This window comes from Podarcis erhardii (assembly GCF_964252035.2).
Source record: "Podarcis erhardii genome assembly, chromosome: 10".
NCBI lineage: Eukaryota > Metazoa > Chordata > Lepidosauria > Squamata > Lacertidae > Podarcis > Podarcis erhardii.
In genome coordinates, this window is record NC_138500.1 from 34,052,360 (window position 1) to 34,071,818 (window position 19,459).

A 19,459-nucleotide genomic window follows, 5' to 3' on the forward strand; every position below is an offset into this window, starting at 1 on the left:
TTTCTGGTTTCTTTTGAGCACAGTAGCTACATGCACAGCATCTCAATTCTGTGTAATGTTTCTGTTTGTCAACCGCACCCTCCTGCTCCTCAGATTTCTGCATGTTCATTCAGAGGTGCTCCTCCCTTCCTCTTTTCTTCATACCATCGCTGGCTGACAAAAACAAGCCCCGGTCACCAACGGCAGGGTCCAATTGCTTAATCTTACTCTTTTCTCCAGAAAGCAATTTTTATTGGGATGCATTTCTTAGCAGCACTGTAGGGGGCAGCAGAGATCCTCACCTTAAGATTCGTCCTCCATTCCCTGCCCTATCCCCTGTCAGGCCACAGGAAATATTCATTTCAGAGCTGCCCCCTGCTTTGGGTTTGGACTGATGCGGAACAGTGGTACAGTTTTACTCCATGCTGTCCATCAGGTTGCTAGCTCTTGTCTCCGGAAGGCAGCCCTGTATAGAGAAGTTTTTAATGTTTTATGTTTTACTGTGCTTTTAATTTGTTGGAAGCTGCCTTTTCTTGGACAACCCGAAGTCACTCTGCTTTTTTGTTCTTTTGATTTTCTCTGCTTTGGACAAACCACCACAAATCAAACCCAGATAATCTGATTTTTAAAAAATGCTTGTCAGGAAAAGGGTGGCAAGCAGTCCACTAGGGCTACTGAGGTACTGCCTTCCCAATGAAAATATCAAGCAATTATTATTATTATTATTATTATTATTATTATTATTATTATTATTATTTATTTGAACAAACCTCAAAATCTCAAGATATCACACTTTCCTATGCCCCACACATTTTTATACTTCTCTTTGAAGTCAGAGGAGCTCTGCAGATCTTTCTGTCAATCTCCTGTTCTCTGGCCAGTCAGAGCTTTGCACCACCCAGTCAATCATAATCCCCAAAGTCCCAAAGCTGTCCCTCCCATGTGGGGAGAATCAGAGGGTGTTTTGTGTAAGTTTGCCAACTGATAATGGAAGAAAATGCCCTGCCCTGCTCTTGTCCCTTTCATGAGAAGTTGAATGCCATAGGTGAAGCTAGGGACACAGTACTTTGACCAGCTCATATTGCTGTCAAAGGTTCAGGAAGAGGGCTTGGTCCAAAGAGTTGGCTTGGCTGCTCCAATCCTTGCTTGCACAGAGCGAAAGCATGTAAACCCAAGTGTGATTCATACCCTGTGATTCATGCACATGATTTCCATGGGAAACAAGCATATTTTTGATGCCACCTCCAGCAGCTTGCGCATGCTCAAGAGTTCAGGTGTCAGCTTTCTGCAAAAGAAGAGCCTTGAATATGTGGATAGCGATGAGGAAGCCCCTGTAGCTCACATCAGCTTTGCTGGAGAAATAAGCCGAGCTACTTCCCACCAAACTGGGAAGCAGGGTGCCTGATTTGCAGGCCAAAGCTTGGTTCACCCCCCTGTAACGCCCCAAATCCTCTCCCTTTCACTCACATGGCCCCTGGTCCCTAACCTGCTCTCTTTAAACCCCACTGACTGGCCAGATCAGCAGCTGCAGAACTAGAACTGCAGGGAGAGCTAAGTCCCTCCCCACTCTGGCATGGGGCCGAAACCCCTTGGAAGATGCCATTTCCCAAGGGCATCCTTAGGAAAATCATATTTTCCAGGATTCCTTGGGACCTTTTGTCCTGGCACAAGGCTCTGGAGTTTTCCCTCTTTTGATCTCCCCACAGCACCTCTGCCAGGGATTGATGGCTGGCTGAGTGAAAGTGCCATGGACTGGCCAAGTCAGGATGAGGACTTCATCATCCGCAACTCACATGTAATGCTGGTGAAATAAGTGCATTGTTCCCTTCCTAGAAATGATCTCTGTGCGGGAAAACGGTTTTGTTTGTGGGAAACAGACCTCAGGAGTAATATCCAGCCCCAGCCAGACACTCCTCATTGCCCAAAGCCAGAGGAAGAGGAATTACACAGTACAAACTGTTGCTATAGCAACCACTACCACACCCACTGGCACAATGTGATTAAATTATGGGCTGGGCATTCCTGTTTTCCACACATAGGAAAACAACTGTCTGAATACCAATGACCCCAACACAATTGCTTGACTTGTTTTTACATTTCTGCAACAATTATTTCACACAATTCCCCGTATAGGTACCCAACTGTATGTCTGTCTGTTCTAGAGACTTCTTCTGTGATAGATATGTATCTAGTTTAACATTTTGCCCAGTTTATATATTAGGGTTGCCCTTGAGCTGGTGCAAAGTGTCCATCACTCACAGCTAAGTAACCACTGCCATCTCCCAAGTCCTTAATTCCTGACACATTGTGTTGTCTTCAGGGAAACTGGTCATAGGTTAGTGGCAGAGCATCTGATTCGCATGAAGAAGGTTCCAGATTTTATCCCTGGCATCTCCAGGAAGAGGTGGGAGAGACCCTCCCCCAACTGAAACCCTAAAGACCCACTGCAAATCAGTGTAGACAATACAGACAATCAACACCAAACTTTTTTTAATGCTTTGTTGAGTGACCATACCTCCCTGCTTGCCTCCCCCATCTCTTTTACTAAAAAAAGAAAGCATTTTCCAGATATGTATATTCCCCCCTGTTAACATAGTAGTGGCTTGTGTACAGCCAAAGTGAACTATCCAGTGAGAGAAGAATGTCTCTAGGTACTTATTGTAAAATTATGTAACCCCCCCCTTCCCACTCAAGAAATCAAAGTCCCCTTTGGGCTGGACAGAGAACATCTTTCCAATGTTCCCAGTGTTTTCCAGAAAGAGACTGCATAATTGGCAATTAAGGCTTAATAGCATGAGCTTGAGAAATCCCTGGTTCAAATCTCCCCTCAGCCTCAGTCCACTCACCACCTGCTGTGTGAGGATGCTCATATTGATTAGTCTGTCACGGTGCCCCATTGCGCCAGAAGCGGTTTAGTCATGCTGGCCACATGACCCGGAAAGCTATCTGTGGACAAACGCCGGCTCCCTCGGCCTAAAGCGAAATGAGTGCCGCTCCCCATAATCGCCTTTGACTGGACTTAACCATCCGAGGTCCTTTTCCTTTTACCTTATTGATTAGTATTGATCAGTAAAACTAACTTGCTTTACGGTGTTGTTGTAAGGATTACCAAGATAAGACCAAGTTCCTTATCCCTGGGCTAAACATCCATTCAAGTGACATAACTGAGGCTGGCAGGAGTTTCTTTGAGGAGCGCTTCTAGATTAGGACACAGCACCTTGTGCAAAAGTGGAAATCCCACTGCTTCTGTGACATAATTCAGAATGAATAAACAAATCTGGAAATAATCAACCCATGAGGGAAATGAGACATTTGGTCAGGACCCTCAGAAATTTGAGGCTTTGTTAAAACAGAGAGAGAGAGAAATGGGTAACGGGTGCTCACATTTCACTTCCAAGCTTACAATTTCACACGATGCAGGACCAAAAATTCCTATTGTGGCTCCATCTGATCTTCATATTTATGTAACTGGCATATTTTGAGCACACACACAGCAACTCCATGATATTCTCTCTCTCTCTGGCTTTTTCTTTTCTTTTACAAAACTATCTTTCTCACTCTCACTGTTGTTTTTCTCATTCATTTGAATAAACTCTGAAGTCTACTTTACTAAGAATAGACAAGACACAACTGCTAGGGGACCCACAAGACTTTGGATCTTTGTGGCAGAACCCAAAGCTAAGCATCTTTTGCGCATCTGTTGCCATTGCAATGAATGGCGGCCATGCTGCAAGGCTTGGGGAGGAGGAATTGTGACAAACACTCCTCTTTGGATAATAAGCTCTGATTCCGGAGCTTTCTAATACCCAGTATTAAGTCATTTCCTATTTTTAAAATCTCCAGAGGGGTTTGATGCCTTTCATAGTAGGGGATTTGTGAAAGCCAATCACGTCTCCCCTTCAAATGTAGTTACCAGCTAAAAATGTGCATCCCACGTATACTGCTGCTAAGGAAGGGTTAAAGAGCTAAATAAAGGTTACAATCTGAGTGGAATTACTTAGGGCTCAAGCAAAAAGACAAAACAAAAAAACACTGTCATTTGAGTCTGTCTCCAGCTTTGAGAGGTCTAGCAGTCTCGGTGCTATTGCCCTGGGAAGGATACTTCCTTTGCAGAAGCCAAGGAGTGAAAAGGACCATCTCCTGGGAATTTTTTTAACTCAAGTGGGCAAAAAAGAGAAGCTGTAGGGTTGGATGTAACCAGCGCCTCATCGGATAAGCTGCCTGGGTATGGCTGATTCTCTCTCTCTCTCTCTCTCTCTCTCTCTCTGCATTTCTCTGTGCCTTGTCCTCTCTTGGTGTTCCTGTTTGTGATGAAGTCCCCCATCTCTTTCCAGGGCTGCTACCAAGGACTCATCATTGAAGCACCACTGGAAGAAACCTCCTGTGCCCCCCGTGAGGAGCTATGAAGAGCTGTGCCATCTTTGAGAGTCACAGGTGGGGTGTTGCCCTTTGAACTGGGAGGGCAGGGCTGCCGATTCAGCACATCTCATCTCTACTGGGGGAGACCACTTGGGTCCTGCCTGTGGGCTTGCCATGGGGCATCTGTTTGGCCATTGTGAGAATGGGACCCTGGAACAGATGGGCTCTTGGCCTGATCCTGCATGGCTCTCCTTGTGTTATGACTAACATTGACTCGGTGTCATTAAGTATCACTCATTGAGACTTGACCTGAATAGGCATATGTAGCGTCACGGTAATGTGAACAGTGCAAAGAGACAGTACTGAAATGCTGAACTTTATTGCAGCATTACTTTCCCTCATATAGTTGACTACCCCCAGGGCAAATATTTATCTGCCTCAATTGATAGTGAGTACAGGAAGATCCTACCAGCATTTGTAGGAATCAAGTGTTTGGATTATCATGCATAAGGGATGCTGAGCCTAACTTAACCATGACCTTAAATATATATGCTTGGATACCAAATGTTAGTACAGCAGTTGCCTGCCTGTCCTCCCTCCCACCCTCCAAAATAAGATATATCCCTTGTAGATATGCTTATCTATGGAAAAGGGATGAATGGCGCATTGTTTTCATATTCGAAATCATCATGCTAATATGTCAAGGGATCACCTTAGATAGTGGAAAGTGGCAGAAGATGAAACTAGGAAGAGAATTGGGAGCAGCGAGATATGGGCACAATAAAGAATAAGGGATTTTGGCTTTGTCTCTCAAAACAAGTATATTGTGAAAGCCCAATTCTAGGTGGATGGACACAGCAAAAGCAGGGAGATGATGCAGCAGGTATTTTCAAGATAATTGGTTTGATTATATAAAAATTCTTGGGTGGTATCACAAATATTCCAAAGTCACAGAGGGAGGAGAAGGAGGTAAAATGCATTCAGAGAAAAAAGAAATGCAAATGTTTTTAAACATTGCTTTTAAAAATCAAGAATTAAAAGGAGGAAAGAGTCTTTTACCCTTCCAGTGGTAGGAGATTTTCAAAAACTGGAGCAAATGGGATTCCACCCCTCAGAAAGAATTATAAGGAAGGAGTGCCACCTGCTGTTGGGATAAATAACTGCCACTGTTTGCTTTGTATTCCTTTTCCTAGATATGAGTTTTATAAGTCTCGGCAGAGTTCAAATTAAAGTGCAGAAAAATGTAGTGCAGTTCCCCATCTGGTTGGCCACTGTGAGGACTGAACGCTATTCTAGATGGGCTTTTGGTCTGATCCAACAGGCATTTTCCTGTGTTTTCCCATAGCACTAGGTCCAGGGTCCACTGGAAATGTAGAGGCTTTGTGCATTTGAGAGTTTGTTTATGCAACAGCCTACACATTCAGGTCATTCTGCTGAGGGTGCTGGCAAGTGTTAGATAAGTGTGGACAAGGAGGATCTGTGCATATGTGGGTAAGAGACAGGAAAACCGTCAAAACAAATAGAATACTCAACTCCCACGTCTATAATATCTAAAGTAGCCTCAAGAGAACTAGTTCATGGTTAGGGTAAAATTTCAGACTCTGTGAATCCCTCAGTCTTACTCTAGTGGTGTGGCTGCAGTGCCAGAAACCAATAAGCTGCTCTGATTCCCCAGGGAGACACCAAATTAATCAGTCCTCCACTGAGTACACCAATTTTAAAAACACTCCCTACTCCAGTTAGATAGTTATGTAAGGGATGATGCCTACCTCAAGGACTTCCTAATCCTGTGTAATCCAACAAAAACTAAATTGCACACCTGGCAATTTGTGCAGCTGTGGGCTCTCTGGTCCCCGTGCTCTCGCTCCAAGCCTCATGTTGGAAATTTTGAATTAAAATGAAATGCTATCAGAAAGTTTAAAGTAGCGACAGTGCCAAATTTCCAGTCCTTGGAATGTGTTCATTCCCCCCCCCCCATTCACATGACACGGATCTAAGGTGGCCAGCTGCAAAAGAAGAGAGGCCTCCTGAACTTTTAAAAATTGTGTAGAAGAAAAGGGGATTTCAGCAGGGGTGGCTTGTGCACGCTCTTCAGCACAGCTCTGGGCAGGAGTCCTGTCTTCTCTTGCACCTGAACACCCTAGTGGCGTCTGATCCAGAACACCTGAACACATGAATGGTAGAAGTGTGGATGGGGACAGGTGTGCAAACCTCACCTCCAATGTCCTTGCACACAGTGCACCTCCCTTAGTCCTAGAGAAGGTCTGCATGGGGTTTCAACTCACTTTTGCTGAAATGTAAGTAAACACATCTGTGTGATCGTGGACCCTGTTTTACCTTGATCATGGGGAGAGCTCTACTTGCAGAAGCCCCCTGCAGACTTTCCCCATACAACAGATGGGGGGCTACCCCCCTCCCACATTTTCAGCATTTGCATATTCAGGCATATGACTGAAGAGAGGTAGATAAATTTGCATCACGAATGAAACAATAACAATATGAAAAATAATTTTATCTTTACTGACCACTTGCACTCCTTGCCTCTCTTGGTAAGGCTGAAGTTGTGGAGAAGCATCAGTGGCTGCCCCAGATTTTGTGCCATGGGCCTTTTACACCTGAGCTGAGGCCCACCAACTCATTCTGAACTGTTGCCAGTTTAATCGCCACTGGTCATGAATGACTCCAGCTCTGTTTTCCCTGAAAGATTTCCTCCTGCAGTGAATGGAGGTCACCTCTTATGCTTAATCCCAGCCTGCAATACCAATCTTTCTCTCTGTAATCTCCTGGAACAGCTGTGCTGTGATTGCATTGTGGATTATAAAATGCCCATTTCCCGCAAAACAGCTGCTGACTGGATGGACAGCATTTAATAATCACTGAGGAGACTGAAGGGAGGGAGCGTCTGAAATTTTTTTGGAGGGTGGGTGGGTAAAGGGAAGATGTGTAAGAGGTTCAGGATGAGTTTAACATCTGCAAACCTAGCTGGAAGATGTGCGGAATTCAAGGCAATCCCAGAACCTGACATTCAGTGCAGCTTGCATATTAAAAAGCAGCAACTGGAAAAGCCTTCAGAAAGGTAATTGTCTCTGTCATACGTTGCAAGGTGCTATAATTATTGCAACCCACTCTAGAAACTTAAAGTGAAGGATGGGTAAGAAATATAATGTTGATGATGCTTTGGTATGTTATAAAGCTGTTGCAGTGGAGGGGAAGCATTCTGCAAGTAGTGGAAGTAATCTAGAGTGGCCATGTGTCCTACTTTATCCAGGCCACCCTCTATTTGAAGGGTTCTCTCAGGGGCCAGGCCTTTATTTGAAGGCACCCTGTATTTGAAGGTCTGTCCAGTCTAAATCTGGTTAAAAGATAAGAAACCGGCAGGAGAGAGAGGAGCAGGAGCCTTGAAGTGGCCCATCAGCATCTAGCACATGAATGAAGCCTGACTAGGCATACAGATCCCAGCCAGTGACAGTCTTTCCCACAATGATGAGATGTGTTTACTATTGAAATTAAAGCAATTATTTCTAAATTCTGCATATATACTTATAAATTAGCACAGGCAGATTTTAATGCAAACAGGGGTCTCTTTTGTTCTCTTGTTCTGTAATGTATAAGTAGCAACCCTCAAATCAGAGGGGTTTCCTTCCTACCTCCACATAGATTTTGATTGGCTTCTGGTTCCCAGTTGGACTCTGCTGGCTCTAAAGTCTCTCTCTCTCTCTCTCTCTCTCTCTGTGTGTGTGTGTGTGTGTGTGTGTGTGCAGAATTCCTGTACAAAAATGAATGACCAATGTGGGGTGGGAATGCAAAAACACGTGGCTGCTTCAGAAAAGATCAGGGAGCAGGAAGGGTAGATAATGCTCAGAGGTTTTTCAGATGCCTTGGATTCTAAAATAAGTTTACTCAATGGAGTTTGCAGAAGTCAGGATGGTGCAGAAATTTGGTTCAGTTCACTGTGTGATCCCACCTACTTTGCAATTCCTGAAACAATCAAGAAACCAAAATGCGGCTTACACACGTATACACACGTATGTATTAAGGGAAAGATTGGATACAAATGCATCCCTTGATGAAAGCAACATGTAAAACTGCATTGAATTAGAGAAAAGTGCTGACAAAATGTATTTATTAGATATGCACACTAATATGCTGACAATTTTTCATGAGGGTTTCTTTTTTAAAAAAATCATAAACTGATGCATAAAGGTGGCAACCAGACTTTAGGGTGAAGGGCTGAAAAGTTAAGGAATACTGAAAATCTGTAGCGTGATTATGTACCTTGGGCGGAAGGGGCTCTGCCTGTTGTGGTGTGATCTGAAACGGTCCTGCTTGGTTCAGACCTTTCAAATTGCATTCAGCAAAGGTAATGCAGTGGGGAGCCTGCTCCAGGTGCATGGGCTTTGCCTGTCTGTTCAAAACCTGATGGTGCAATTGAAAGAATGGAATGTTAATTGCATGAAGAGACCATCCCTGTTATCAATACAGAACAAGGAAATTTATTATCCATTTAGATAGGGCAAGAAGGTGTGAACTGTACAGTGGTACCTCGGGTTAATTCGTTCTGGAGGGTTAATTCGTTCTGGAGGTCCGTTCTTAACCTGAAACTGTTCTTAACCTGAGGTACCAATTTAGCTAATGGGGCCTCCCGCCACCGCCGCGCGATTTCTGTTCTCATCCTGAAGCAAAGTTCTTAACCTGAGGTACTATTTCTGGGTTAGCAGAGTCTGTAACCTGAAGCATCTGTAACCTGAAGTGTCTGTAACCCGAGGTACCACTGTATATGTGTCGCTGTTGGTACAGGCTTGAGATGGGGTGGTCCAGTGCCAAGTCCAAGATAGTTACTTACACACACACACACAGCGCACCTGGCCTCAGTCTGGCTGCTCTAAGTGGTGCTTTGTTCCTCAGGGCCCTTGATTCCTCTCACTGTGCACCTGGCCCCAGCCCTTCACCCAATGGGTCACTCCCTCCTCTGCTCTCCAACGTCCCTTAGTCTTCACAATACTCCTCCTCTTCGTGCCTACCCTTTAGAGTGTTGTGTTGACCCTTGAGGCTTGTCTCTCCTTTCCTTAAATAGGGCACTACAATTAGGGCAGGTTCCAATCTGAATCAGCTATAGGGGCAGAAACAGCGACAGCCCCGTTTTAGCCTGGCCAGGCACGCTGTGATCGTTTCCTCAGGAATCTCTCCACCTTATCTCCAGGCTGCTGACTACATGAACACAGCCATTCGCTTCCTCATCTAGGCAAACAGCATTGTTTTCCCCTCCTTGCCCGCCTATGAGCTCAAGTTGACAGCGGCAGTGGAGGGAGGGGGGCGTTTGGACTCTCTTCTTGCTTGGATCAGGCCCCTCTGGTCCCTGCTCACTCCCCAGTCCCTGCTGCTGCCCCCTTCCAGGTCTCCCATATCCGCCTCATCCTGGCAACTCGGCATAGGGCACTCTTCACCCTTGCAGTCACTTCCCCCCGAGCAAGCCTCACCCGGGTGATGCTTGCCCTCAGTGCCCGTCTCCTCCCCCTCCCCTGAAGTGTCCCCCCCCCCGTCCCCTGCCTTTGCTGGCACCCTCTTCCATGCCTTCTGTGTGTGCCAAATCATGGGGCCCAGTGAAAAAAAGACAGTCATGGAACTAAGAAATTACACAAAACAAAAGAATTGCTGTGAAAATCCCTGAAACGAGAAGTAATCGACTATAGAATTGAATTAAATAACAAAAATAAAAAAAAATTAAGGAAAAGTTAACCTAGAATTAAACAAAGACTTTACGAGATGCCGGCTACAAAGCTTGTTTCACTGAACTAATCGGTTTCCTCAGAAGGAAATAAAGAAATCATAAACCTTAAATGATTTTAAGTGATATCAAACAAACTCAAGAGCAGGGCTGATACGCTTCCTCAGGTTTACAAAAAAGGTATGAAAACCTCAATGACAAGTTTTAAACATAGTCCTATTTAAGAGATTTAAAATCATGGGGCCCAGGCTGGTCCATGACAATATGTAGCTAAAAAGAGAGAGGCTTGTTTATTGTTTACATTTGTTGGTTTGTCGGTCGCACTTAAAGGCAGCGTATTTCTGGGCCCTCAGCTTTCCACCCATGTATGTCAGCAATGGGAGCATGTAGTCCTGTAAATGTTGCTGGACTCCCATCAGCCATGGCCAATGCTCAGGGACAACATGAGGTGTAGCCCATCAATTTCTGGTAGACTATAGATTCCCATTGCTGGTGCATGTGACAGGTTTTCTTCCACGAATGCTCTCCATGATATTGTACTGTCCATTAAACACTCTGGGCGGCTCCCAATCTAGTGTTAAAAACAATACAGCATTAAATATTAAAAACTTCCCTAAACAGGGCTGTCTTCAGATGTCTTTTAAAGATAAGATAGCTGCTTATTTCCTTCACATCTGAAGGGTGGGCGTTCCACAGGGCAGGCGCCGCTACCGAGAAGGCCCTCTGTCTGGTTCCCTGTAACCTCACTTCTCGCAATGAGGGAACTGCCAGAAGGCCCTCGGTGCTGGATCTCAGTGTCCGGGCTGAACGGTGGTGGTGGAGACGCTCCTTCAGGTATACAGGACCGAGGCTGTTTAGGAATTTAAAGGTCAGCACCAACACTTTATATTGCTGAATGCAGTTTGCAATGCCTGAAGCATCAGAGCTGAAACGTTTCTCCCTGATATTGCTTTATTTCCTTACGATTCATAAATCCCTGGAATTGAGGAAACTATCTTGCTTGTCTCTTGCAGATGAAGCTTTTGAAGATCCTCCCTTGGCGTCGGGCTGTTCTGGCAGTGGTCCTGAACCTGCTGGCTCTCAGCCTTTCCACCACAGCCCTGCTGGGCAGTTATTGGTGTGTGGGGACACAGAAAGTCCCCAAGCCTTTGTGCGGGAAGACTAAGAACACCAAGTGCATCGGTGTCCCCATGCCTCCTGACGGAGGGGCCAGCAATTCCTCTGCACCCTCCCAAGATGTGGTGCACTATAGCTGGGAGACCGGGGACGATCGCTTTGCCTTCCGGTACTTCCACACAGGCATGTGGCTTTCCTGCGAGGAGAACATCGAAGGCTCAGGTAATCTCTCTAGTCTGCCTCTTCATTCATTCACTTCCATGTACTGCCTTTCTGTGGAAGCACTTAAGGAGATTGACATTTTATCATAACACAAGAGACATAACACAAAAGGTACTGACTCTTTCATACCGTTGCATAATGAAGTTATATAACGACCAGGTGGGATGGCTCTGGGAGAAATTGTTCTGGAAACGGAGGAGCCAAATGGCAATTTGTCCCAGCCAAACCAATAGAGAAGGAATTTCTGCCTTTGCTTTCCCATTGAGGCAGTCAGTCAAAGGGTGAAGCTGGGAATGAGGACTTCTTCCTTTCATAATATTGTTGCACACCACCTCAGTCTCCGAGTGGTGCAAGGAAATGAGTATGGCTGCCAGCTTTTCAGTGCAGCAGGGGTGGGCTGACCTCTGACCCTCCAGATGTTGTTGGACTTCAACTCCCATCAGCCCCAGCCAGCATGGCCAATGGTCAGGGATGTTGGGAAATGCAGTTCAACAACATCTGGAGGACCACAGGTTAGCCACTGCAGCAATAAAGGTATGTCTGCATGGGAACTTGCACCAAACTTGATTTAGGAACTATAGCGTTATACCAGAAAAAAATATTTCTTCTCAAAATTAACTATGAAGATGGGGGAATCTGTTGCATTGTACTGAATATGGGATCTGAATGGTTCCTGCTCAGTTCATCAATCCTTTTCTTATACAGTGGTACCTCAGGTTAAGTACTTAATTCATTCTGGAGGTCCGTTCTTAACCTGAAACTGTTCTTAACCTGAGGTACCACTTTAGCTAATGGGGCCTCCCGCTGTCGCCGCTGCGCCGCTGCCACACAATTTCTGTTCTCATCCTGAAGCAAAGTTCTTAACCCGAGGTAATATTTCTGGGTTAGCGGAGTCTGTAACCTGAAGTGTATGTAACCTGAAGAGTATGTAACCCGAGGTACCACTTTAGTAAGAAGAGGGCCAATTTAATATGGTTTTTGTTCAATTCCCATTTTTGTCATCCAGCTAACATGGGACCCAAACAGCTACCTCTAGAGCACTTTGCTTTCCTCCCTCATTGTGAGGTTTTTGTGACATCCTGGGAGGAGAACCAGCCCCATACAATCCTGATGTCAAATAATCATGCTCTTCAGGAAGCAATCTCTACTGAAATAAACATTTTACACTCCCATAATGCATTCAGGAACAAGGTATGAGTAAGCAGGGTCAATTTTATTCAATTGCCCATGAAGTAGTACACAGAGTCTCAATGAAATGCGCAGCTGTCACAGAATGGGGAGGCATTCTCAACACCAAAAAGCTGGGTAAAATGATACAAAGGGACCTGGAGAGATTAGTTTTGCAGGCAGCGGGGGTGGGGAAGAAAACCTACAAGATAGTGTTCAGCTGGAGAGGACAAAATAACTTTCAAAAGGCAAACCTATATCTGGGGAATATAATCTGCAGAACCAGAAGCCTGAGAACCAATACAGTTAAGAAGGACTTTGCAGCAAAGGACACACAGGTTGGACACTTGTTTATAGCCTGATATAAAACCACAGATAGACTTGGCAATTGTTGACACTACATATGCAAGACTACCACTTGGCCATTTTAAATCCATCTTAATCCCTTAATTTTTTACTTCCTGGAATTTGCTTTAGTAGAAATGAGAATTCTTAAATTTACTCACATTTAAAAGAACTAACTGACCGATGCCCAGATTTGCTTTTGGTGTTAGTTTGTTTCTATGTATTTCCAAATCTATTGAACAGGTGATATATGTTGTGAACATAAGAACATACCCTCCAACATTTCTCCAGTGAAAACAGGGACATCCTATTTAATAATAATAATAATAATAATAATAATAATTATATATATATATATATATATATATATATATATATATATATATATATATATATATATTTGCTTTCGTAGATTTTCACGGGTACAGGAATGCAGGTTTTGGTGTCCTCGGGTGTCTTCCCGTGTAAAAGTTGGGGTGTCTAGGCGACGTTTCGACGAGGTCTCACTCGTCATCTTCAGGCTGGTGCTTTCGGCTTCTTGTTACTGGAACAGAGCAGGATCTCAGTGTTTGAGTTCCTATAAATACTGTAGAGGGGGTGTGGTGTATAGCCTCCAATGTTCTGGGCAGAGAGGAAGTTCCCAGGCTAGTGGGAACTTCCTGGGAACTTCCTCTCTGCCCAGAACATTGGAGGCTATACACCACACCCCCTCTACAGTATTTATAGGAACTCAAACACTGAGATCCTGCTCTGTTCCAGTAACAAGAAGCCGAAAGCACCAGCCTGAAGATGACGAGTGAGACCTCGTCGAAACGTCGCCTAGACACCCCAACTTTTACACGGGAAGACACCCGAGGACACCAAAACCTGCATATATATATATATATATATACACACCCTGCCCATCTGACTGGGTTACCCCAGCCACTCTCGGTGGCTTCCAACGTATATAAAAACATAATCAAACTTTGAACATTTAAAAAACTTCAGCTGCCTTCTGAGGCTCCCAGTACATTTCCGAGCACAATTCAAAGTGTTGGTGCTGACCTTTAAAGCCCTAAACGGCCTCAGTCCAGTATATCTGAAGGAGCGTCTCCACCCCCATCATTCAGCCTGGACACTGAGATCCGGCGCTGAGGGCCTTCTGGCGGTTCCCTCATTGCGAGAAGTAAGGTTACAGGGAGCCAGACAGAGGGCCTTCTCGGTAGTGGCGCCTGCCCTGTGGAACGCCCTCCCAGCAGATGTCAAAGCAATAAACAACTATTTTACTTTTAAAAGACAACTGAAGGCAGCCCTCTTTAGGGAAGTTTTTAATGTCTAACGCTGTATTGTTTTTAATATTCAGTTGGAAGCCGCCCAGAGTGGCTGGGGAAACCCAGCCAGATGGGCGGGGTATAAATAATAATATATTATTATTATTATTATTATTATTATTATTATTATGGTTATATAGTTACTTATCTCCATAACTCCATACCCTCGAACATTTCTCCAATGAAATTAGGGATGTCCTAAGTAAAATTGGGAAATTCCAGGATCAAATCAGAACCCAGGATGGCTTCTGTAAATCCAGGACTGTCCCTGGAAAATAGGGACACTTGGAGGGTCTGTAAGAACTGTTCCACAGAATCGGGCCAAAGGCCTATCTTATCCTGAATTCTGTTCTTACAGTAATGCCTTATCTTCAGAAGATTCACCTTGAGAAGAAGCTGCAATCCTGTGCACACTTAAGGAAATGAGTCTATAGATCTTAGACTTACTTCTAAACAAACATTCATAGGATCGGACTGTACTGCACATATCTCAGATGGCATCCAGTGAACTACCATGGATCTAAGCTGTAGTTCTCAAGGCTGCTCCGGCCCCCAAAACAGGCCCAAGATTTGAACAAATTTAGCCAGCAGCATAAAGAACAAAAGTTAATGTGAACACATAGGGGTGGGTGGACATTTGAGTGGAGAGAGAGAGATTTTGAATGAAAAGTCAATTGACCGCAAATAATCAACTAGGGAAGTAGAGCGCTCTCTCTCTCTCTCTCTCTCTCTCTCTCTCTCTCTCTCTCTCTCTGTGTTTGAATGCATTTGTGAGTGTGTGGGGGATGGAAAATCAGTCATGAATCCTCCAAGGACTGGCCAAGGGTGAATGTGGCCCTCAAGCAAAAATAAACAAAACCATTAGCCAAAGCCACATCCAATCCTGGAGTACATTCTGATCAGTATTCTAAACTGGAGATGGTTCTTGCATTTGAAATGGATATTATTCCCCTCTCCTGCCTACCTCACAGCATAGGGCTGAGAATGGAGAGACAGCCAATGGCAGCCATCCATTTACTCTTAGAACATAGAAGAACATAGCCCAGAAGCAATAAAAAACATTGAACAATGTCAACACTATAATCTAGATTTAAGAGCTGACTTCTCCTTCCTGCAACTCCTGGGATAATTTGACCATTCTGTTTTCTTTCAGATGAGAAATGTCGCAGTTTCATTGAGCTTTCACCTCCAGCAGAGAGAGGTAGGAATAAGTCCCACCCCAGACTGGTTTGGACCAGCGCAACCTTTAGAATGGGCATGATCCCATGATCAAGAACAGCTGTATCTGGATATTTGCCATTTGTTACTTTTTGGCAAAGCACTTCTGTCTCATGACATGCTTCTGTTTTATAACTTTTGATGCAGAGACTTCTGGCTTCTTTTCCGGTTTCTCATTTCTCCAGTTTTAACAAAAGTGCCTGTAAAAATAACATGGATTTATTTGGGTTTGGTAACTAAAATAGCAATGAAAACATGGTTAAGCAACACGTTTGAACATCTGAGAAAGCCTGAGTAGATGCTCAGCGTCTAGCATGGAGCAGTCTATAATAATAATAATAATGATAATAATGATGATGATGATAATATAATAATAATAATAATAATAATAATAATAATAATAATAATAATAATAATTGGACATGAGTCAAAAGTTAATTGAATTTAAATCCCACTGAAATCCACAACACAGTTAATCATGACTAACATTCCATTGAATTTAATGAGAACTAAATTCAGACAGTTTTTTTTTTTCTGGATGCAACCCACTATAAGTTGAAACCTGCCCAAAACCCCAGAGTTCTTCATTAAGTAGGTGGGTGTTGGTCATTCTCTGATCAGCAGGCCTCTGTGATATTTATTTGAACTTATTTTCAGTACTATTAGGATCCATATCACCATATTGCTAATACAGGCCTTCCCTTCCATGCCTATCCAAAGGCTCAAACAAGCTTCATGTAGCTTAAAAGGTATGGCAGTTAGCTGATAGAAATGGTGCACTACTCTAACTCCTCCATGTTTAAGGTCCTGAGGTCTGGTGTGCTCCCTTCTCTTCAAGCCTCTGTACTCCTAATTTCCTCTTATAATTTGGCTTTCGCTCCTCCTGACTAGGTTTCCAGATCCTGCTCTTTCCAATTACCTGTGTTGTTGGTCTGGGTGCCATCTAATGGCTTGTGTGGAGTTCCATTCCAGGGCTGTTATTTATGAGCCATTGGTCTTTCATTAGAGTGTTGTGAATGTCTGGCTGCTAAATAAATAGAGCAGGCCTGTGCACAGGATCCCTGGGTTTACTACTGGGTCCCTGGGTGTAGAGGATAATAATAATAATAATAATAATAATAATAATAATAATAATAATAATAATATTTATTTATTTATTTATTTATTTATTTATTTATTTATACCCCGCCCATCTGGCTGGATTTCCCCAGCCACTCTGGGTGGCTTCCAACAGAATATTAAAATACAATAGTCTATTAAACATTAAAAGCTTCCCTAAACAGGGCTGCCCTTAGATGTCTTCTAAAACTCTGGTAGTTGTTTTTCTCTTTGACATCTGGTGGGAGGGCGTTCCATAGGGCGGGTGTCACTACCAAGAAGGCCCTCTGCCTGGTTCCCTGTAACTTGGCTTCTCACAGTAAGGGAACCGCCAGAAGGCCTTTGATGCTGGACCTCAGTGTCCGGGCAGAATGATGGGGGTGGAGACGCTCCTTCAGGAATATTGGACCAAGGCCATTTAGGGCTTTAAAGGTCAGCACCAACACTTTGAATTGTGCTCGGAAACATACTGGGAGCCAATGTAGGTCTTTCAGGACCAGTGTTACATGGTCTCGGTGGCTGCTCCCGGTCACCAGTCTAGCTGCCACCTGCCAGGGCCGGTAGGGTCTCAGCCTGCATACCAGATGGAGCTGATAAACAGCTGCCCTGGACACAGAATTGACCTGCACCTCCATGGACAGCTGTGAGTCCAAAATGACTCCCAGGCTGCGCACCTGGTCCTTCAGAGGCACAGTTACCCCATTCAGGGCCAGTGAGTCCTCCACACCTGCCCACCTCCTGTTCCCCAAAAACAGTACTTCTGTCTTGTCAGGATTCAACCTCAATCTGTTAGCTGCCATCCATCCTCCAACCGCCTCCAGACACTCACACAGAACCTTCACCTCCTTCACTGGTTCTGATTTAAAAGAGAGGTAGAGCTGGGTATCATCCGCATACAGATGAACACCCAGCCCAAACCCCCTGATGATCTCTCCCAGTGGCTGCATGTAGATGTTGAAAAGCATGGGGGAGAGGACAGAACCCTGAGGCACCCCAAAGGATGGTCCTTTGTTTGAAGAAGCCCTGTTCTTTGAAGGGCTACCTGGTTTAAAGGTAAAGAATTATAAGAAGAGTTGTCCACCACCAGTGAACACATGGGCAGGAGGCTGAGCAGGTGCACAAATCACTTGGTCATAGTCTTCCTTCCACGGTGAGGTGTATGTTATTTCTCTTCAAATTGTGGTGACTGTTTCTCAATGCGCATCTATACAAATAGAGTAGCAAACACAAATTGAATACAAATCTGTGTCTTATTTATGGGGCAATGCATATTATCTGTTTTGGTGATGCATTAGGTGACCATCCTACCTGCACGTCTTGCAACCTACCAACTTATAAATGCAGTCTATCCGCCATGTTTACCTTACTGGTTTGGCTGCCTTCCAATGTAAGAGGAAGAGAGCAGACTTCAGCTCTGCCAGCCTGTATCCCTGACTGATTTGTCTTTTCTGGTTGCACACAATAGGTATCCTCTGGTTGTCGCTTGGATCAGAGATGATTTACATAAGCTTGCTGCTCATTAGTTTCATCCTCCTGCTGGTGGAGATGTTGTACACAGGGAACCCAGTTTGTGGGCTGAAGCTCAATGCCTTTGCTGCTGTCTCCTCTGTCTTGTCAGGTGAGTGCCTCTCCCACTTTGGCATGGATGAGGAACTGGGGGGATTCATTAAGAGCATAGCAAAAGCAGGGCAAAAGCAGCTGGGAGTCTGAAGGGAAATGAGATGTGAGAAGCTGCTTTATTTCAAGTCAGATTATTTATCCATCTAGCTCAATATGATCTACACCACGGATAGGGAACCTGTGGCCCTCTAGATGTTGTTGGGCCAGAACTCTCAACTTCCCTGACCATTCCCTGACCATGGTGGCTGATGGAAGTCTGAGTCCAACAAATATCTGGATGGCCACTGGTTCCCTATCCGTGGTCTACACTGGCAGGAAGCGGCTCTTCAGAGTTTCTGGTGGTGCACATTCCCAGATGTAAAGGAGATGCTCTATTTCTGAGCTACAACCTTCCCCACAAATGAAAGGATGGAGAAAAATGCAACAGAAAAAGGAAATAAGAGGGGAGAGACTGAGAACAGAGGGGCATTAGAGGTTAGAATTATGTTAATCCCATCAGAGAAGAATTTCCTAAGAACATCAAGCAAATGTTTCTTGTACCATCTGAATTGTGAATTTGGGTGGATGACCTTTTTTCCTTTCTCTATAGGCCTACTGGGGATGGTGGCTCACATGATGTACAGCCAAGTTTTCCAGGCAACTGTTAACATGGGGCCAGAGGACTGGAGACCGCACTCATGGGACTACGGTTGGGCCTTCTAGTATGTGCAATATTCATTTACTAAAATATGTTTGCCACTTTTCTTAAAAACAAAGCATTTATTTATTTATATTACACACACACACACACACACACACACACACACACACACTGCCCTATACTCGCAGGTCTCAGGACAGTTTACAGAATAAAATCAAAATATAAAACCACAAAATACATAATCAAAATAAGAGTAACAACCCAATAACATAGAAAGCTACTTGTACAGGCCCCTCCAGACTGCTGTTTTAATGCAGGTGTCGTCTGCAACATGTTCTCAACCCAATAATGCATTAGTAGTAGGTGAATTTATTCTCCTTTAGTTTCTTCTGAGATGCCTCCCCAATGCTACCACATGTTGCTGCCTGGAGGGGCAATAGTGTAACACAAGTGCAACAAAAAATAAACCAGGACTTTTGCATGCAGCCAAGGAAACAGAGTTATTCCAGTGGAGTATTGCACACCCCTAATTTTCACCAACTCTCAGTCATTTGCCAGGTTTGTCAAAATCACATGTAAATTGTGCAGCTGACTCCACAAGAGTCCTGAGTGTTGAGCAAACTGCCAGTCCTGGCTATTAGCCCCAAACTGCAGACA

At 44.3% G+C, this 19,459-nt stretch overlaps 1 protein-coding gene across 6 annotated transcripts in view; it reads left to right on the forward strand.

The window, feature by feature from the left end:
• GSG1 (germ cell associated 1) overlaps window positions 1-19,459 on the forward strand; it is a 110,780-nt gene that overhangs the window by 88,469 nt on the left and 2,852 nt on the right. For 5 of the 6 annotated variants that reach the window (XM_081879309.1, XM_081879313.1, XM_081879308.1 and 2 more), the window contains 5 exons: window positions 4,314-4,413; window positions 11,077-11,401; window positions 15,380-15,427; window positions 18,008-18,160; window positions 18,752-18,863. In XM_081879309.1, coding sequence (XP_081735435.1) covers window positions 11,077-11,401; window positions 15,380-15,427; window positions 18,008-18,160; window positions 18,752-18,863 — 638 coding nt within the window. In that variant the 5' untranslated portion in view covers window positions 4,314-4,413. Of the gene's footprint in view, window positions 1-4,042; window positions 4,205-4,313; window positions 4,414-11,076; window positions 11,402-15,379; window positions 15,428-18,007; window positions 18,161-18,751; window positions 18,864-19,459 lie in introns of those variants that run through there. The other variant, XM_081879311.1, reaches the window with a different exon arrangement.